This window comes from Chiroxiphia lanceolata, chromosome 12 (assembly GCF_009829145.1).
Source record: "Chiroxiphia lanceolata isolate bChiLan1 chromosome 12, bChiLan1.pri, whole genome shotgun sequence".
In the NCBI taxonomy this organism is placed as follows: Eukaryota; Metazoa; Chordata; class Aves; order Passeriformes; family Pipridae; genus Chiroxiphia; species Chiroxiphia lanceolata.
The window spans coordinates 7785957-7807176 of record NC_045648.1 but is presented as its reverse complement, the minus strand read 5'-3'; the positions used below and the strand labels follow the sequence as shown (position 1 = coordinate 7807176).

The 21220-nt window shown below is 48.9% G+C and overlaps 1 protein-coding gene across 2 annotated transcripts in view; it reads left to right on the top strand.

The window, feature by feature from the left end:
- Nucleotides 1–21220, top strand: part of NTRK3 (neurotrophic receptor tyrosine kinase 3) — a 209089-nt gene that overhangs the window by 16751 nt on the left and 171118 nt on the right. For both annotated transcript variants that reach the window (XM_032700246.1, XM_032700247.1), the window contains exons 2-3: nucleotides 16725–16799; nucleotides 18078–18149. In XM_032700246.1, coding sequence (XP_032556137.1) covers nucleotides 16725–16799; nucleotides 18078–18149 — 147 coding nt within the window. The remainder of the gene's footprint in view (nucleotides 1–16724; nucleotides 16800–18077; nucleotides 18150–21220) is intronic.

The window sequence follows — 21220 nt, the reverse complement described above, 5'->3', positions numbered from 1 at the left end:
GGGCTGTTACCCCCCACTGCCAGTGGGATGGCTTGGTTGAGCCAGGCTTTTCCATTTGCCCTTTAAAACAAATCTGTGCCTTTTGACGCAAATGAAAAGAAACTTTCAGTATGGAAAAGGTGGCTTGCTAGAGGAGAAGTTGCTTTGCATAGGGAGCAGCTAGCTTCGCAAACCAGCATGGTGGGTCAGGAATTATCTGGGTTGAATCAGAGTTGGGTAGAAAGCCATGGAGCAGAGCTATGAAGGGTTCCTAGAAGATGGGGTGGCTTTGTTTTGGTGTCCTGATATCCCTGGGAGAGCACAGGGTTTCTTCACCCCTGCATGGTCCTTGAAGTGATTCCCTTCTTTTGCGTTTCTCCCTGCTCTGGGCTGAGCCTGCTGAAGGGGGGTGGGATGGGGATGAACCAGGCAAAGTTTGGGAGGTATTTTTAGCTGTTCTAATTGTGGCAAATAAATGCCATTCTTACTTGTTGAGATTGAGCTATGGCTAAATCACAACTAGTTCTAATGATGATAATTACCGGATTTCAATATTTATAGAAACGGGTGCTTCCTTCGTATTGGCAGATGCTGCTGTGCTCTCACCTTCACAGATCGAAACCTTGGCTCATTATTGCTGCACCTATTTATTTACTTGCACATATTTTAACCCACAGATGGCAACACATGAGAGATCTGAAAAGATGTGGGCCTGCCAGGGATGCTGCAGTCTTTGGGCAGAAGCTGCAGGATGGATAGGGAATCATCTTCTCAGGGCCTGTGTGTTGGATTCTTGATTTTTTTTTTTTTTTTTTTTTTTTTTTGGGAACTCTTGAGAGATGTTCTCAGGGCTGCAAGCTTGCCTGGTTCTGCCAGGGCTTAGCCCCCAAAGGGTGGATGTGGCTGTGCATATTTTTGCATGCGTTAGTGCGGTGGATGCTGCCTCTGACTGCCGTGTGTGCACCGACACACGTACACGCTGTAACTGGGACAGAGCTTAAAGGTGAGGCAGTACGAATGGCTCAAGTCCTGTGACGCTGGACCTAGAGGAGCTTGTGGAAAGGGCTCTGGGAAGTTCCTGCCTGCAGCAGCAGCAGCTTTGGAATGTCTTGATTTAGCAACATCCCTCTCCAGTCTGGTACTGCAGAAAGGGAGGCACCTTTAGGAGCATATGGGTGCAGAGCCATGTTCCCATCCTCTAAGCCTGGATGAACGTGCAGCTGCCCCTGGGCTGTATCAAACCAGCCCTCTGGGTTGATCCCAGCCTGCGGATCCTCACCAATATCCAGACCTGTACACCCATCAGGTCTGAGACTCCCTCCTTGAGCAAGGTGTAGAAAAGATTCACTTATTCAATTTGCTATCTCTCCAGTGCCACATAAGCTGTATTGATAAATTAATCTTATATTGTTGTGACTAAACAGCCCTGCAATTTTTTACACTGTGCAGTCTAATCTGTCTTGACAGCTGTATCATTAGTTTATATTTGTTGTAATCTTATTCACTGTGTTGGCTGTGGGGAGTTTTTATCTGAGGCACTGTGCTGCTATGCAGGCGATGGGCACAGCTGGTGGCTCTCTGGGCATCTCAGGGTGCTGTGGGGTGCAGCTGGGTGCACCCAGGCAGCCACCTGGGTGCCCTTCCCAGGAGCCAGCCCCCAAATGCTGCTCTACTCCCTAGTAGCAGAATCTTCTTGGTAGCAGCATCCTCAGGGCTGACCAGAGGATGTCTGTGTTGCTGAGGTTTTGATGGGGACCTCCAAGTTGGGGTAAAGACAGTGAAAATGTGGATGTTGGAGGAATTGCATCTTAACACATCCTGAAAGTTTTGCTGTGTGATGAGAGATAAGTTGTTTACTTGGTCTGTTTTAGTTTTCTGTGGTTTCTGCTCCATTGCTGAGATTGGTTCTGGGTCACAGGGAATAAAGGAACTGTGGGAACTGGGACTGCACAGTCTGTCACCCAGGCCTTTGGAGATGTTGCATGAGGGATGGTGATATGTACTGGCTTAGTGTTGAGATGGAGGTGGCGGTGCCACAGAGTCTCAGATGCTTGGCTGCCCCCCTGGCTTCAGCTTGGGTTTGCTATCCCTGGACCAAGTGGGGCTGACTCAGGTCTCTCTGTTGCTTTTGTAGAGTCTCTTTGCTTTGCAGACAGCTTTGCATGTAACTCCTTTCAATAACATCTCCTCAAAACTGTGGAGGAAAATGTTTTGGGCTGGTACAATGAGATTTCTGCCAGCAGGGAGCAAGAGAGACTGTGTTCTGTGGGCATGGGACAGAATAGTGGAGGTGGGAGGCATTTCGGCTTCTACTTCATGCTTTATACCTTGAACTTATTAAACCTGGATGAGAAAGAACAGTTGTTGGAGTGCAGGCTTCTATTATTTGCAGCATCTCTGGATGGCTCGGTAACAGCTCAAGCCCATCCTTCTCTCTTGAGTGCATCCTTTTGGGAACGCGTTTGGGATCTTGGCAAGATGCTCCCAAAGTAGATGTGTGGATGTGCACCTTGCAGTCTGAATGATGCACATTCTTATTTAGCCCTTTGAATAGGGTCATGCATTTGTAAGGATTGTCAGGGACCAGCAATGCTCTGTGCTGTGCTCAATTCACCGGTAATGTCAGCCCAATGGATGTACCATTGTGCCTCGTGGTGCTGTGCTGGTGCTGCCTGTGTGCTTCTCCCATTGCAGGCAGGACTGGGAGCAGAGGGTGGGATGTGCTGTGTGACAGCCCGAGGGGCTTTGTGTAGGGTTGGTGGGGGAGAATGGTAAAGCTAGGTGAGATCTGCATGGTGGCACCAGCTTTGAGTATAGAAGAATCCTCACTTCAGGAAACAAATGCTTGGGAAAATATCTGTAGCCTGCTCATTGCCAAGCATGTAGTGATGCTGTGAAAAGTTTCACCTGTAATGGTCCACAGTGACTGCTGATGAGGGTCTTGTGATGTGACTGTCCACCACACAGCTTGGAAACTCATTGCTGTGGCACCAGATTGCATCGGGGTTGAACTGCTATTTGTGATCTCCAGTTGGGAATGGCTGGGGACAGCCCTGGTAGTGCCTGGGACCTGTGTCTGCATCCTGCATCTTGGAGAGCCTCCTGTTGTCACTTGTCATGAACTGCAGCTGGTGACAAGATGACAGATGCCAGTGGGTGGAATACAGCTACTCAGCATGGCCAGAGGCAGGGGGTGTCCACGCTGTTGGCAGGAGCGTCACATCCTCCCTGTCTCCCAGCTGGGTGAGGTGATGGAGGTGGAGGTCCCTAGCACTCACCCTAAATCCAGGGTTGATAGCAGCTGCAGCACATCTGCCAGCAGCACCTCCCTGTGCACTGAGTGCTGCTGGCCTGCTGTCCACTCCCACACAGAAGATACATTTCCCACTCAGCTGGTCTCCAGTGCCTGGGGACCTTGCTCCAAACTCTAATGGGAAAGGATAATCCATCGTCTGCAAAGACCCTGCCAGTGTTTTCAGCAAGCAATTGGCTTGCAGTGTAAAATCTGAATGTTCTGCAGCCACAGCTCTCAGCTGGGAGGGGGTGACTCAGGGGCTGAAGTGGGTCCACTGGAGCACATAGCAATTGCACAACATGCTGCTCTCTCTGCCACATGGGAAAGATTCCTGCTCTGCTGTCCAGCCCTCTTCACAGCACTTGATGGTTACTGTTCACACCCTGCTTGCTTATTAGCTTCATGTCAGAGCTGGGAGTACAAAGCAGGCAGCAGAAGCCTCCCTGGAGAGGTGCATCAAGCCTGTGGCAGGGCCAGTGACAAAACTCAGCTCTGCTTCTGGTACTCTTGTCTGTGGCCGCCTCCTGCTCGAGGTGAGCATTGCTGGGGCAAATTGCAGCTTTTTGTTGTTTATAACCCTCTCATCCCTTAGTCAGTGTTAGAATGTCTCAATTATTATTTTTACCTGTTTATCCCTGGGTGAATTGCAGGTCCCTGTCCTTGAGTCCCAGATGGGTCTCACTCATCCATCAGTGCCAAGCGCTGCTTTAAGCTCAGTGTATTCCCTTGCAACTTGGGGTAATCTCCATTGCTGCCAGTTTCTAGGCACTGGTGTCAACTGGGATCCACAGGGAGTTTTGGCTGGTGCCGCTACGCTCCACCCATACTGATGAGACTATTTCCATAGCAACTACAGGATTTTTTCAAAGGGGAGATTGGGGAAAGATGTGAAAAGCTGAAAACAATCCAGCTGAAAACCATCACAGGCAGAAGTTGGTCAGTGTGGGGGAACTTTGGGTGATCATATATTGCCTCTCACCCAGAAGTTCCCTGGCTTGGTGTATTTGTGTAGGACTTGTGACCAGGCAGCTCTGATGCTCTTGCTACCTAAAATCTGGAAATGGGAGCTGGTGCTTACATTGTACTGCTTGGGGGAACAGGGATGCCCTTGTGGGACACCTGTGCAAGGGATTTGGGGCTGGAGAAGGGGCAGGAGTATGCAGGGCTGGCTGCATGGAAATGGCATGTGCTCTTGGTGGTGCCATGGAGGACACTGCAGCTGCTGATGCACAGAGTCATTTCCCAAGCTGGTGGCATGGCTGTGCTTGTTGTCAGCGAGATGATTTCAGTGGTGCTGGGGCCTGTGTCAGCTCAGGTGGGAGTCAGGGATGTCTTACATCTGTCCCTGCTTTCCTACAGGGCTCAGAGCCCTGGGGAGGGAGCTGCAACTTCTGGCCTTGGAGCATTCCAGTGCTGGTTTGGCTCTGGACTCTGTCCTCCCCTCTGTCCTCATCCTGCCGGCTCTGCTCTGCCTTCTGCCCTTGCTAAGAGACAGCAAAACATCTGGAAGGGCTGTAAATGATGATCTGGGGGCAGAAAACTTTGGTAGTCTGGTGATGGGCACAAGCCTGGCATGGTAACACTGTGTATCCTGTCCCAGAGGCTGAATCCAAGCCTTGGCGTTGCAGTAAGAGGGATCAGAGAGTGTCTTGACCTAGTGCTGCTGGAGACATCTGTGGTTTGATGGTGGCTTGCGTTTGGGGGCTTTGGTCATGTCTTTGGCTGCCTGGCAAGCTTGAAGGTGTCTGAGGGACTGATGGGCATCCCATAGGCTTGGTGCAAGGCTGGTGCAGGGAGGCTGAGTGAGGTCAGAGTGGGTCGTGTTGGTGGGGTTGGTGACACTGTGTCCCAGCTCTCCTGCTGCTCAGGAGGAGAAAGCACGAAGGCAACTCTTCGTCCTGTTGCGATATCCACAGCAGGAGGAGGAGAGCCTGGTGTGGGAGGGCTGTCCCCCGCCAGCTGCTGTCCCTGGTAAGCCCCAGCCTGGCACAGGGTGTGGGTTCTTGGGCTCCAGCTGCTGCAGGCTGTGACTGAGCCAGCCCCCTCCCTGGAGGGCTGCCTGCGGCCGGGGGCAGACAATGTCCGTATTCTTTGTGCAAAATGTGCTTTCCTTCACTGATAACCCTCTGGGTTGATGTAGTTTGCTCTGAGGTTGGGCTGGTGCTGGGACCCTCCTTGCTCTCCAGGAGCAGACACAGAGTTTGAGTGATTTCTGCCCCCCCCCCCCAACCCCCCCCCAACAACAAAAATAAAATACAGCAACATCTCCCTGGATAATTTCTCCGATGATCTGCTTTTTGGCTTTGAAATTTCTCTGTGGTCCTAAACATCAGCAAAAAAACATGTGTCCAGTTAAATACACCTTAAGAGGGGCAGGAGGTGTCAGGAGGTGCATCCTGACTTCTTTGCTCCCTGCCTCTCCTCAGTTACTACTGAGCAGGAATTTTGGATTCCTCAAGTGCTCCTGTGAGATTTTGTACCTGTCAGTTTAATGCCAGCCTCCTGGGAATCCTTCAGCAATAGAAGGCTCATTTTCAGAAGCACCAAACTATCAGGCTCATCATGTTTATGCTCGTGTGTCATACAAGGGGATGTGGCCTTGGGCTAGGGAGAGGGGCATGTGGGGCTGCCACAGCCTGTCTGGGACTGGATGTCACTGCATCCCACCATTGTGGCATTAAACCTCTGTGTAAACCTCCAAGCGCCAGTGATGAACAAAACCTTCAAATGATACAAAGAGACCCTGCTAGTGCAGGGTGGGAGTATCAGTGTTGGGTTAATGTTTGCCAAGTGTTGTCCAAGCTGCAGTAATTCACATTGTGTCCTCCTGCCTTGCTCCTGGTGTAAAATGAATTTTATTTGATTAACAGCCAGCAGCATGCTTGGATAGTGTGAGCTCAAGGGTTTCACCCCACCTTTAGCCCTGGTAAAGGAGGTACCTATGGGGATTGAAGGGCTGGGTCTTGGTCAGGGGACTGGTTTTGCTGTGCTGGGAAGCCCTGGCTGTGTGTTGAGGTGCTGGGCAAGCAAAGGCTTCTCTGTAATTCAGTTATACCTTTATCCAGAGGAATGGCAGATCGAGCCATGAGACGAGCTAGATACGGCCCCAGGATTTGTTGTTTGTGTAGCTGGATCAGCTCAAACACAACAGCCTGGTTAGCAGTGTCTCTGGCTGTCAGAGTCTTCTAAAACATTTTTCTAAGGTGCTTTTTTTTCACATTTATATGAACAAAGTAGAGCACTGGGAGAGGAGCTTTTAAAGTGTCTGGTGCCTCCTTGCTCTCCTTTCTTCCCCCCTCCCGCCTCCTCCTGCCTGTGTCATGTTTATGGGCGTGCTGGTTAGCTTTTCCTTTTCAGAGCCAGCTGACTTCCCACAAAATACCTGTTATCCCAGGAAGCCTGGAGCTCTGAGTCACCATGTCTTAATGAGTACATCCCCCTGCTCCTGAGTGATGCTTCTGTTTATTAGCCTCTTCAATAAGAGCCAAATCAGTGTGTGTGCCCCTTGTAGGAAAAGCTTGGCAGAGGGAAGGGAGGAGGTTGTTTTCATGGCTTTTCCTGGGGAAAAGGGGGTCTGAGTCCTTTTCCTTGGTAATGGAGGAGCCCCTCCATTGTTACTGAGGAGGGTGGGCAGAGCTGGCTGTGATTTAATTAAAGTGCAGATACAAGCCAAGGGTGGGTCATGACAAAGAAACTCTCTGGAGAACTTACCTGGCCCTTTGGCTTTATGGGGAGCAGCTGGAAGTTGATCAGGCAGATCTGCCACGCTGTGGAGGTAATGGGGACCCTGGCAAGTCTCCTTGCAGGTTGGAGCTGTTCTGCCCGTGGCTGCCCTGAGCACAGCAGCTTGGAGCCTGGCCTGTGGCCAGCCCAGCTGGGCATTGCTGCCTGCTTGTTCGAGCTTCATTACATCCGAGGAGCCAAAATGCTAGAGGATCAAAGTTCAGGCTCCTTGGGAGGCATTTGGGAGGAAAAAAAAAAAAAGCTTCGTGGGAGCAGGATCCAAGTCCAAGAAAGATATTCTCTCCCCTCCCCTTTTTTGGGCAGTGGCTTTCCTTGTGTTCAGGGTGTGTGGGAAAGCTGGAAATGGGATGAGCCACACTATGGGGGTGGTGGAGCTGTGGGGGAATGGAGGAGGTTAAAGTAAGATGGGGGACTGTGGCAGGGCACTGGATTTGGCTGCTTGATTGCCAGACCTGTGCAGAAGCTGAGGGACCTTTGGCACCCATGGTTTGCAGCTCCAACCCCTAGTTTCCATGCTGCTTCCAGGACTCAGGCTTGGGAGCAGTGGAAAGGATCTGCCCAAAAATGTGCACCTGCATTGAAACAGGATTTGAGATGAAACTCATGTGGATGTAAAAAAGTTCCTGAATTGAGACTACCATGGTGGCTGTGGTTTTGGGAAGTTTGCTTGTGGGTTTTTGTGGGTGGGTGGCAGCAGGTCTGGATTAAGGACCGCAGCCCCTTCCCATCATGGCACTTGTGCAGCCCCATCCCTGGCTCTTGTCTCTGCTCTTACTGGACTTCTGTTCCTGCCTCCTCATTCCCAGTGCCATATATCACAGTAACAGCCAGTTTGTGGGAGATTTTATTTTCTCCTTTTCCTCCTCCATCCATTTTCCTGCCTTCGAGCACAGCTTGAAGTGCAGCATGTGCATGTGGCTGGCAGGGCTCCCTTTTGGGTCCTAGCTGAGCTAATATGGTCTATCAGAATATCGTCTTGACCATCTCCAAGACCCTGGGCCTTTTTGTGGGGGCTCCTTTCTGCCACGTGCTCTTTGGCACCACTCTGTACCACGAGCTGTTCCTGCCAAGCTGAACTCTAGTGATCCCACACCTTTAGTACATCTCCTTGCCTTGCCAATGTGTGTAGGCACTGTGCTCTCCAGGAGAGAAACACAACTGCCTTTGGAGCAGAGCTTGGCAGCTTTGTCTGCCTGTATTAATATATATGTATTTATGTAGTTTAGTTTCTGAAAAGCCCCAGACCTGTTTGGAGATGGGAACTGAGGGAATCTGACTTCCAGTCTGAAGTTGCAGGGAGGGTTTAATAAGGCAGAATACGATTACTGAAGCCGATTTTGACCAGGGTGCTGCTTCCTCTATAAAATGCCGTTTGATCTTTAAAGACCACAAAATGCTGCACACTGCTGGCTCTCACGGCATGTGAAATCCTATGGATAAAGCACCCTTTCCTTCAGCATGGCAGGTGTTTGGAGAGCTGCTTAAAAATGGGAGCTCTTTTGCTTTACATGGGGGCGGGAGACCAAAGGGTGCTGCCTCACCCTGAAGCTTGTGTGGTGTAAACTCCCAGGGGAATGTTTTGGTTTTTTTCCTGCACTTGGATTATCCTTTCATCCTAGCTGGCTGCATGGCTAGTTTGGAGATGGTTTTTTGTGATTAGACATGCACAGGTTGATGTTAGCAGTCCTGAGCCAGGAGTCTGCTCCACGTAGCCCGGATCCATGTCTAAGGGTGGGAGGAACCTGACTGGGCACAGAGGACTGGCTTTGTAGGCTCTCCTCTCAGTGAGTAATGAAAGAAATGCCCTTCAGGCAAATATCATTATTTCTGAGTCTGTCACCCAGAGGAAAAGGGGAGTGAACTTTGCCTGATGCTGCAGGTGGAGAGCGAACTCTCACTTTTACTGATGCTTTAGCCAAAAGTGGTTGTATTTTTGTATTTATGTCCATGTATGCAGGACTTGACTGCCCATCCCATCGCCTTTCTCACTTTGGGTGAGGTTTGGGACTGTACAGGGGTTGAATAGTGACAGACAGTAAATAAGGAGTTAGGGAGACAGCCTGTGGTAGCTGGGAAGTGCCAAGGTTGTGGGCAGGGAGCTGGGGGTGAACCAGGAATCCAGCCTGTATGCAAAGAGATTCAGGGGCATTGTCCTCCCAGCCCTGTTCCCTGAAATGTTGCAGCCCTTGGGAGTTTCCTCCTGAAGCTTTTGCACTGTTGCTTGGCTCTGATAAATGAGGTTTCTTCAGCAATGGAATGATTTTGGACTACTCAGTTCTTGATTGGGACCCCAGGGCTGCTTCCTCCCAGCACTACCTGAGTAATAGTGATGGAATATTAAGGCAGGTATTGGTTGTGGTGGCAGCTGCACCTACAGCACTTCTTCAACCCTGCCATCCCACTTCTACCTATTTCTTCCTTTCTGAAATTGTGTGACTGGACATAACTCCCTACACTGAAAAACTTTGGATGTAGTGTGCAATAACAAGAACGTACTGCCTCCTGTGTTCTGCAGCAATCTGTCCATGCTGGGTCCAGGCAGCCTGCTGTCCTCTAGTAATACTGACATATTGTCCCTGCGAGGGATGCTCTCTGCTCCATAAGTCACCTTCCAGAGCTGGTGGGGGATGCAGAGGCTTGAGGAGATTGTAGAAGGAAAGCTGGTGAGTGCACAAACATGGGACACAACACACCCTGTGCCTGAGAACATCTTCTGCTCCTGGGGACAAAAGCAAAGGATGAGGTCCTGGTCACATTGGTGCTGCTGTCTGTTTTTTAAAAGCAGGTATTTTCATCCAGCTCCTGTATGTCCTTATGGGTGCCAGGCAGGATGGCTTTAGTGCAGCACCTGGAAAAAAACCCTAATGTGTTCAGCTGAGCTTAAAGCTGTTTCTCAGGGCATCTTCCACAGCTGAGTGTCTCTATATGACAATCTTGTTAGACAGTGCAGCTGTAGCAGCTCTTCTGCACCTGGTGGTTGCTCCTGGCCAGCCTGGGGCCAGGCAGATGCTGTCGGGGTGAGCATGGAGCTCATGTGGACTCATCCAAAAGGTGTTCTGTGGGGGAGTCCTCTCTTCTGAATGCCTTGTATCCTGTGAGTTGCTTGTGTGTACCGGTAGCATTTTTCCAGGTACACTACTGAGACACCACTGTGCAGTGGCTTGTGTGTAACCGTATCAGTCCCACATCTTCCCCAGATGGGAATTGGGAACTTTTTCCTTTGCTCACCTGTTCTGGAAGGGTCTGGTTTGGATTACTGGGTTGGATGTGGCTGGGCCCGTGGGATGGGGACTGAGTGCATCCTCTGCAGCACCCAAGTACCCCTACATGACCTTGGCAGGAGGAGCAGATCTGCCAGCTCAGAGGGAGCTGTGTTGCAGTTGTGTTTTATGGTTTTTACCTTGACGAATCACAATTACACTGTGGGGTTATGCTCATAATTGTTTCTACAAAGCTGGATTTGCTTTCTCTACCCCTCCTTTTCCCACTGACCTCAAATTATCCTTAATGATGCAAAGTTATTCACTGCTGGGTGACCTTTCTATGCTTTTTGGGAAGGGGAAGGCCATACTTTAGATGAGGAAAATATTGTCCTTGTAAGTCTTTTTTCAGCTGCACTTGACTTTAGGGTTCTGTTACCAATTCACTTTTATAACTTCCACGTTGAGGGAATCAAGTCTATTGTGCATCTGCTTATTAAATGTGTGTGATAAGTGCTTTATAATACTGTGAAAGGTGTGTGATTCCTTTATGGCTTCCTCATCCCTGTTTGGGATGTGAAGGATGGATAAAAGGAGCTAGAAATTCCCATCATACCTGTGCTTTTCCCTGGGATGTGGGGCCTGCACCAGTGCCATAGATTTTCCAGCCTTCAGTGCTTCCCATTAACATCTGCAACACCTCTGCTTGGACGAGGCAGGTCTTACTGGTCAAGGGTTTAGAGATGTCTTCTCTCTATTCCCAGTGCAATCAAATTCACATTTGCATGGTCTGGAGCTGTTGTGCCACGAGGTTTGTTTATAATGCTAAACATATCAGGTAATTGAAAGCTAATGCTTGTGTCTGGATTGCGAGGTTTAATATGCCTGGGCGACAAATCAATTTTCCTGTTGCCCTACAGGAGAGAGAAGGCAAATGCTCTGCTTGCCTTCCCTATATATATGTGTATATATATGTATATATATATATATATATAATATATATAATTTTGTGTGTGTTGGGGTGCTGCCTGCTTGCTGGCATGCAATGTATTTACTGCCCAGCATCCAAACATGAGTGGCACTTGCAAAGCATGGTTCTAGCAGGGATGTGTCATCTGCTCAGGCACTGATTAGAGCTGATGGCATCCTCATGAAAAGTTTTTCCCCTCCAGTCTGGGATAGATACAGATTTGGGTACGACATGTGTACACATGCTGTGTAATACTTGGTGCTTATCAGGTGCCTTTTTCAGCTGTTGACCACAGTGCTCGAAAAGCTGAGAGAGATTAGATAAATATTATCCTTGTTGTATAAGGAGGGTGAAGGAAGGCCAGACACATTAAGTAGCCTCAAGCTAATCGCTTGGTAAATTGTCATGAGGCTGTTTGTTCACCTCTGCCTCATGCAAGTGGGATGAAATGAGCCTGACTGTGTTTAAATCCCAGTCTCCCTTGCTGCATTGGCCCTGGGCTGGAAGGGGAGTATGTGGACCTGTGCAGGCTAGATGTGTGGTCACAAGAAGGTGACGCTAGCCTGTGTTGTCAGACACCACCTTGCATGGTATCCTTCTGGGAATGAAAGGAATTGCTGTTCCCACAGGTTTGGTGGCTACCAGTCCCCTTGCAGTAAGTGGGGCAAGGTTCTGGTGCATCTGGAGACCAGCTGAAACCTAAACCCTGTGACCTGGTGATCTTATGGTCAGCAAGAATACTGATTTTTCTATCTGTGTGATGCAGGGGCAAAGACACCTGCTGCCTTGCTGGCTTCACATGGTGCCCTGGGATCTGTGTGAGACATGGAGCTTGCAAGCTGCTGAGCTGGCAAACGGGGCTTCACACTTCACAGGTTTGCTGTTAGCTGGGACACAGCATGCAAGCCCAGGTTTGACCATTGGTCTGACTGCAGTGGTCTACAAGGCCTTCAACAAGTTGTAAAGGCAAGGCTGTGGGTACATGGAGGCTGAGATATGATGCAGGGTTGGCCTCCTACGGTTAACTTTTGTCAGGCTAACCCCACGCCTTCCTCTGGAAAGGTAGCTGATTTCCTCAGCAAAGAGAGGACTCTGTGATGAGAGGTTAATTTGATGCTGCATTACCTCAGAAGTGGGTTGTTTCTCTGGAGAAGACACAGTATAGCCCAGGTGTTGCAGGTGAAGTGGGGCAGTGGTGGTGGGAGGTGTTGAAAGTTGAGGTAAATACTGAGGTTCCTTGGAGGTGATGCTGGCTCATGGTTTTGTTGAGGACACTGGCACAAAAGGCAGCAGCATGTTCATGGGCTTTGCTGCTGGAGCTGTGGGAACACGAGTTGGGTCGAGGACAGCCAATAGGAAGGGCTACAGTAACAAAACCAAGAGACAGTCTGTGATGCCAGGTAGGGTGAAGGTAAATGTGGGTGTAATGGGGTTTTGCTGCCAGCTAGGAAATCGTGTCCATTGGAAATGACCTGGTGGATAGAAATGCTTGATGCAATGCTTAATAAAGGAGTAAAAACAAACTTCCAGGCTGATGGGGCTGTGATAAAAGCCAGTGTGATCTCAGGCTGCAAGTTATGGTGTTTCCAATGTAACTGGAGAGCTACTCGTGCTGTTATACAAGTGAGACCTCCTGGAGACTGCTGTGTTTTTGGTCACCCTTACTCAAGAAAAAGGGATTTAAATAGGCTGATGAAGAAAATAGAGAGCCATTTTCTATGTGTCTGTCACAGTAGTCCTTCTTACATAGATCACCAAGCGTGAGCGTCTGGGTCTGAAAGCAGAAGCAAAATAACCTCACTGCCAGGACTCTACCTGAGCAATATATCTGCATCACTTTTGGGGCTTGAGTTAGTATCACTTCAGGGCACTTGAGACAATTTGCCTTGCACTTCACTGATACAGATGCGCTGCCTTAGAAGAGTTGGCATCGTGTAGCTTATAAATGATAGTTGGGTGGGACTGATTCCTGCTTGCAAAGGAGGGAGGAAGACGTGCCAGGAGAGAAAAAGAGCTGCTTAAGCAAAAACAGTTTTGACATAAGAGAAAATGGATGTAAAATGCTAGTGAGTACATTTGGGTAAGAAATGTAAGTGGAGCGTTTCAGTCTGAGTTGGGAGAGCAAAGCCCTACCTACTCCCAAGGTGGAAGTTGATTGTCTGTAGAAGGCATGGTATAATTCAGCTCTGCAGTGCAAACAAGGAGACCTGGACTGGCAGGACCCTCCAAATATACAAGAATTATGAGAAGGAAGAGAGTATTTAAACAAACATGCCCTACTCTCCATCCTCCACCCGAAAAATAAGTGAGCTACCCCATCTGTGCTAGCAATGTGTCTCATATGGTCTCGATTAGAAGTTGGATATGAGTCTAGGTGGATATGCATGTGGTGAGCTCTTCAGGATTTGTGAAGTATGGTATTGCTCTTGGAGCTATTGGGTCTTGCAGAAGAACAGTTTGCCTTAGTAATAACCGAGGAATGCTACAGGAATATGTACTAAGAGATGTTTGCAGGGAGGAATAAACTGTAGTCCACTGACTGTAATTCATACCTCAGTATTTGACTGAGGAGACCAGGGGGGGCTGGGAGCTATCACAGCTCTATTTGGTGTGAACCCAGCACCCACGTTCCTGCTGGGTTAATGAACCGAGGCAGAGGAGGAGGGAAGGTCTCAGTCAGCGGCAGCAAGTGGGAGGATATAAGATCTCTAGGGCAAGCAAAACCCTGGAAGGAAAAGAGAGGGAGCTAGTTGAGATACTGAAGGACATGAGAGGGACTTAAGTTTCAGGGGTGGAGTTTCTCTGCTTGGTTGGTTTGCTTTCCTGTGCAACCACTGCCAATTTTGCAATCACAGCTTGACTCCTTGAGCTTTCAGAATAAGATGCATTTCTGTTTTGTTTTTTTTTTAAGTGGGTTCAGGTGAACCCAGCCAGTGCAAAATTACACTATTCTTTCCAAAGCAATAGGGAACCCAAGAAAATGGTTTTCCCGGTGTGTCTTTGAGGTGCCTGTAAACCAAGACCGATTTGTAACTTCTAGGAGCAAGGGTGCAGCTCCTGCTAAGTTGAAAAAAATCAGAGAAAAACGGGGAAAAGCCATTTCTGGAAATCCCTGAGAAAGGAAGGGTTTGTGTAGCTTAAAGGACTCAAAGTCCTTGCTGACCCGTGCACCTTCTTGAAGATGTTATTTCCCTGCATTGCACTCTATGTAAAGCAGCTGCTGGGCTGGGGGATTATCCTATATGTAAGTGTGTGTGTGTATTTCCACTGCTGCTTCTCACCTCTCGCTTTATGGGTATTGTATTTTATGTCTGTGTTAAATGTACCAAAGCATATCTGGCTCAGGAAGCTCATGGGCTTTGTTTGGGAGGCTGGAATACAGGTTGTGGAGTTATATTTACAATCCAGTGTAATGTTACTTCTAGGGGGGCTTGGCCATGGGGAGGCCCCCAAGATCCCCATACCCCAGAGCTGAGTCATCAGAAATTCATGCCTAAGCATGTTGCTGGGAACAAGCTTGGATCTTTTTCTGTCTCTTCTAGAATGCTGCCCACATGGCTTTGAGTGTCAAGTCAAAAATAACCTTGACTTTTTATAGCAAACACAATCAATAAAACAAGAGCCAATCTGGCCGCCGCCTCCTTCCCAGCTGTGGTTGTTCCATCGCTCCTGGCTTGGGACTGCTCCATCCCTCCCTGAAGGTCATTGCTTGGATGCTGTGTAGCTTCAGTATGCCCTGGTGGTAAACGCACATAATCCCATTCCTCCTTTTCCCCTTGTCCTTTCTTTCTCTTGGAGGACCTTTGCTTTGCTATGTAGGAGTTGCAGATGGGAAATATTTTCATCCTGTGTTTGTAGCCTTGCTCAGTTCTGCAGTCTTGTGCCCCAGGACCTGAACTGGCAGTCCTGCCCTGACTCAAAAAGGTTTCACTGAGCTGTTGGAACTCCTGACTGACTCCTCCCAGTCTGTGTTTTGTTCTGCAAATGTTCACAGGGGCCTTAGATGTTGGCAGGGAATATGAAATGGCTGTAATAGTGTCCTGTTTCTCATTCTGTCTGGGACACAGGCGATCCAAGCCGATGAGCAGGTCATTGAGGATGAACCGTGACTTACACTGTCGTGCAGCAGTGGTTGGGAGCTCATGCTGTGTCCTTGCACTAACCCCTCTAGGCATGCAGGCAATTATGGAACATGTGGAAAGCAGAGGTGACTCTTGTGGGTCTCTGCTTTTCTTGGATCTGTATCGCGAGAGCAGAGAAATACACTGAGATTTAGTCCAGGCTTGTATTCTTCTTTTTTGAGCTGGATGTTATCTGGGATGTGGCTCAAGGAAGTCCATGTACTTCTGTCATGTGAATTCATCTGCTCTTGTGCAAGCACAAGGTGTAGAAAGTGCTGGAGGAGGAATGTGTCGCCCTTGCAACTGCTCTAGAAGTGGTCTAAGATCCCTCTTCTGCTTATTCACCCTCTAGACCACCGTGTGGGCTCCTGCAACCTTCTTGCCTAGAATCATAGAATCACAGAATAGTTCTCAGTGTTTTCTCATCCCTCCAACCCTGCATCGCTTGGAGATGTTTCCCCTCCCCAGGGTCAAGTCCAAAGCCAACTATTGCATCAAGGCAGATGTGAACTCGGGTGTACATGTTCAGAGACTTCAAAGTTGGGCTTCTTTCACATATTGTCCAAGAGGAACCTGCCAGATATTTTTCCCCCTTTCAGTTGACTTGTAAAGAAGACCACCTCCACCTGCTTTTCAGTGAAAACTTTCTTGAAAATGTTTGTGCTTTCTGGTGGAAGGGTGTCTGAGTCTAATCTGAAGAAAGCCAGAACTGCCCAAGGACTGCCTGGAGGATGAGGACTGAAGTCCTTTTACACCACCCAGCACTGCAGTCTGTTAGCAGAGGCCCAGCAGCCACACTGCTACCAGCATCACTCCTGTGCTGCCGACAACAGGGGACCCTGTTCTCTGGGACTGCTGATCTGCCACCTTCCCCTGGCTCTAATATTTACTGAAAATGATCCTGTGGTGACAGATCTATTTCTGTTTTTGTTCTCTATAACATACCTGACAGACTGCCCTAGGCGACTGAGGAATTTGTAATAAAGGCAATGTTTCCAAACTGAGCTTGGTGCTCTCCTGCCAGCAGCACTTCCAGTCGGCAAAGACTAGGGCCCTGTTTATCCACCCCAGTTAGACTGGATAAATATATGACTTTTTAAATTTAGGTCCTAAGTTTTTGTTGAGAGGTTTTGTTTGCTTTCACTATTTTGTGTGATCCGTTTCAATCGTGTCTTTGTTCAATGATGTGTGCAGTGAGGGGCAATGACTTGGGCAAGGATGTTCAATGGCTCAATTGCACATTCTGTGCTTGAAACTGTGAATAAACCCACATTATCTGACTTTTCCAAAATGCTGGGAAAACAGAATGGGGCTGGGTGGCAGGGCATGATATCCTCCCTCTGTGTACCATCCCCTGCCTGGGCAGAGCAACCATCTGGTTGTGCCACAGCTGAGCCTTTCCTTCTTCTCCACAGACACATAGAAAACTGGAAGAACTTGCAGACACTGAACGCCGTTGACATGGAGCTGTACACAGGACTCCAGAAGCTGTGAGTATGTCCTGTGCCTCAGGGAGGGGAATGGACCTGGGCAGCCCCTTCCTTCCAGCAGAGCTGTGGCTTCCCTCCATCTGCAGTCTCCACGCTGTCAGTTTAAGCTGCTGGATCTACTGTGTTTTGCTACGAGACTCCACAAAATGGAGATGAAGTGCTTTTTGGTCTTTGCTGGGTCTGTGAGAAGGAAGATTGCTAGCTCCTGACAGCTCTGTCAACACACATCAGCCCTGACCTCTCCCCTCCCCTGCTGTTTTGGTTCTGGGCTTATGTGTTGTTCTGACTCATTTCAGCCCCACAATGTGAAATTCCAGCTGTCTCCACCAATCCTTCATTGCTGGACTGTTGGTCCTCATTTAGAACAGTTACCATCACGGTGGTGCTGCACAATAAGGGAATTGCATCTCCCTACACAGCTCTCTGAGCACAGGGAGAGGTCAACTGTGTGCGTCATGGAGGGGAAATTGAGGTCCATGAGATTGAAGAGACTTGCCAGATGCTTGGGAAGCCTGGCCAAGCAAGGATACCACCCAATCTCTTTATTCCCCCTCCTGCATACTCCTGGATCTGGGAGTGCCCTGGGTGCTGCTTGTGTGAGATGCAGAGTGTTGCTTGGGGATAATCAGAGACTCTAATAATGTGTTTCACTGGGAGCTTTACATTAAGTACAGCTCCCATGTGGGCTGGAGGAGGTGTATATCGCTGAGCACTCAGTAACCAAACTCCAGCAAGCTGTACTTTTCACACACAGACCCATTGTAAGCAGGCTGGCTGCTGTTTTCATCTCACCTAACAAAACAGCAGTGGCAGCAGATATTGAGAGCTTTTCTTAAAACAGGGTGTGAAGAGAATTCCCCCTTCAATGTCCAAAATTCCTGGTATAAAATACCCTTCCTTTTCAGAGCTGCAAGCAGAAGGGTTTTCTCTTTGGTATAAAGAGGGGAGATGACTTTGTTGAGGGTTAGGTTTGCTTGTGGCAGTGTTGCTTGTGAAGATGGAGGGAGAGGAGCAGGAGATGGCCTGTGCCACCCCAGCAAGCCCTGGTGGATGTGGGAGCAGAGCCTTGCCCAACAGCTGATCTGCACTGTGCTGGCACCATATCAGATGAAGCTTAAAAGCCAAATTTCCTCTTTGCTTGTAGCTCACAGAGGCTGCCTGGGGACAGATGTGCCTCCTGGGGTGGGAGGGGGAATCGAGGGCTCTCAGTTGCTGAGCAGGGGTTTAGAGCAGTTGTCTGCCTTCACTCCATTGCTGCCCTTCTGCATCTCTCTGCAGGACAATCAGGAACTCAGGACTACGAAACATCCAGCCACGCGCCTTTGCCAAGAACCCTCACCTGCACTACATGTGAGTGCCAGCGGCTCCTGTCCCCTTTTCCCTCTGTTCCCTATGTAAAGACAACTCACAAAGTGGATCCCCAAAGTGCCTCTTGGGAACAGCAAGGAGAGGGAAGCAGAACGCTGATGGGGAAAGAGAGGGAGAGGTGGGAAAGGGCAGGAAATGGAAAAGCGAATGTGCAGGGAAGTGGAATGGGCTTCGATGCAGGAATGGGGCGAGGTCCCGCTGGGCAGGTGATGGGTTTGGGTTTCTGATAACTGCCCTGGCTTTGATCACCACTCTAACGAGCGCTTGCATCATTATCAACCTTGAAGCCTTGAAGCGGCTGGTGCACGTTTCCCTTTCTGCAGAGTTTGGGAGCGGCCGCCAGCCCCAGCACACAGCCGGAGCCTGCCCCGCTTGTTAGTTTTTAACCAAAGGCTACTTTTCCAATACAAATCCTGGGGTGCAGGGGCTGCCAGCTCTGCTCCTAATTATTGACTTCTTAAACTGGCATCTGCAGCAGGCCTGGGGTAGGATCGTTTTGTGCTAGAGAGGCTGGAGTCCTGTTATCATGGGACATTGCACAAGTGTCCAGCTGCTGGGGCATCATTAGCCAGCAAGTACAGTGTCACGGGGAATTTCCACATCCTTGACGCCAAGGGCACTGGTTTATTTTCTAAATGTGTATTTACTTTTCCCAAGGTGAAAAATCAAAGCCTGAATTTTAGGCCACTCTGCAAGGTGCTCTATGGGCTTGAAATATCTTGTCCAAGTAACTGTGTGCAAGATCAAACCCCTCTCTATCCAGTGTAGATACAAAAGGTGAAAAAGGGTTGTTGAGAGGCTCTGTCCTTGGACATGAGCTGGTGGACTGGATGGAGAGTGTGTGTATCCCTGCTTTTTGGAAACTAGCGCTAGTGGCTTCTTCCCTTTTAAAGTGCATCCATTTGAGTCTGCAGATGCATTGGGCCATCGATACAGACTTGTTCCTGGGGCAAGGAGATAAATGCGACCTGCAGAGCAGGATAGATTTGTCTTTTGATGTCTGCTCAGAAATGATGTGAACTGAAAAACCCCAAAAGCTCCCTTTTTGGAAAACCATTTACAGTTGCTAAGTGACAGTAAAGTACTTGCTAAATAGGAGATCTGCGGAACCAAAGGGCATGAATAGTTGAGGGCATTGTGAACATGGACTGAGCTTTTTTGAGTTTAGAGAATTGCATATTTTTCATAATAAACCCTCGTAAATGCTGACCACTGGGATTTTCCTGATTTCTGCCCTTTGTAATTTTGATTTGAAGCAGGTTTTTTGTGTTTTCTGTAGTCGTTTGTTCCTGGGAAGTGTTCTCTCTGAACCACTCTCAAATTTTTTTTTTTTTTGGAGGGTTGTTTGTCAATTGTGTAGTTGCTGTTTATGTATCTCGCAGATAAAATGAATAACATTTGATTCCTGATGAAATTAGTTTGGGTGTCGTAGGAGTTTAAAAGGCTCTGTACACTTGCTTTGAGGCTGAATATGTCATTAATGTGTACACAGGCAATTGTTGCTGCTTTTTCCCAAAGTGTTTGTTTTTGTCTTTTGGAATTACTTTTGGGAGTGGAAAAAACCCCACATCCATCTTGTGTCAAGAGTTAGGGTTGGTATGTGGTGATGAAATATGTGTTTGTTTACTGCTTGGGCCATGTAAGATTGATCATGTTCTTCACATCTTTCTTTCCTTGCCTTTTGAAGCTCGAGGCGAGTAAGTATATTATTTGGTTAGCTTTTGCCAGTGGGTTTTGATGCTGTTGCTGGGACTTGGCAGCATGGGTGTTTGCAAGGTGGATGTTCCCTGTAGAGGATGCTGCACACTCAAGGATGGAAACTTAGTGCTTACAGGGTTGGTGACTCCTTCTTGCTCCCCAGAGGCTCTCAGACCATGGTGCCAGTGCTCCTTTGTGGCCAGGTTGCCTTTCCCAAGGTGGCTCCTGAGGCTTTATGCAGCCTGGCAGGTGCCTGGTGCCACCCAGGATCTCCTCATGGCCTCACTCTCTGCCAGTGCATCAAGGTGCCTCCTTGGCTGCTCTGCAGGTGCTGCCTCCCTGGAAGGCCTGACATCCTCTGCAGCTGCTGCACGTAAGAACCAGGGATAAAAGGATTAATGGAAATGTCACTCTGCTCTAAGTCTTGGGCTGCTGCAACCAGGTACAGTAGCAGACAGGAGTGAGTGATACTGTCCCCACCCCCTTGTGGAAGGGCTGTCTGCAGGATTGGGGACTATGGGATGATGTTTAGGGCTTGTTGAGTTACTGCTACATGTTATTGCTGCCACTCTGGTTTTACTTCGCCTTCTATGCCTGTTTGGATGGTTGCTGGTGAAGCTGAGTCAATAAGATGGCAAATGTGTCTAATAAATGAGAAAGTGGTTTCACTGCCAGTGAGGGTTGGTACAGGGAGGTGGGAACCCCGGGCCAGACCTTTGCAGGGTGCTACAGTCTGGGTCTGAGCATTTTTTCACATGAAGCTCATGTACAAATTCTGAGGTCTCAAAAACTGATTTTTTTCCCTCCCCCCTCCCTTCCCATCCTGGGTTAAATCCAAACTTCCTGCTGAACTAAGTTTTTTCCCAGTGCCTTTCATCAAGGTTTCCTCTTCTCAAATGGGCCAGATAGCTCTGCCTTCTCTCAGTAACATCTATTTCTGGCCCTTCCTCTGTGCACGCGCTTGTCTTCAGACCCCAGCTGTGCAATCACAAGCAGATCACTTATCCCAACTCTGATTGCAGGAGCTCAGGTTTGTGAGGGTTTGGATGAAGTTTGGCTTGGTTTTTTCCCCCCTTCCCCGTCACAGAGTCAGGGTGGAAAGGTGAGATACCCATGAAGGGAATTTTCAGCATTCAGGTGCTCAAGTGGTAGATCTCAGAGTGCTCCAAAGTGCAGCTGGGCAGGGTCATGCCTGTCCTTTAAGGTTTGAAATGAACTGTGTTAGTGTAAGGGGCTGGAGGTCAACCTGATCACTGGAGTAGCAGCGGGTGACCTGGAGCCAGAAGTTTGGATCTAGAAATGGCTTTGGATTCCTCTTCCTTCTCCTTGAATGGGGACAATTAGGGCTCCATGGC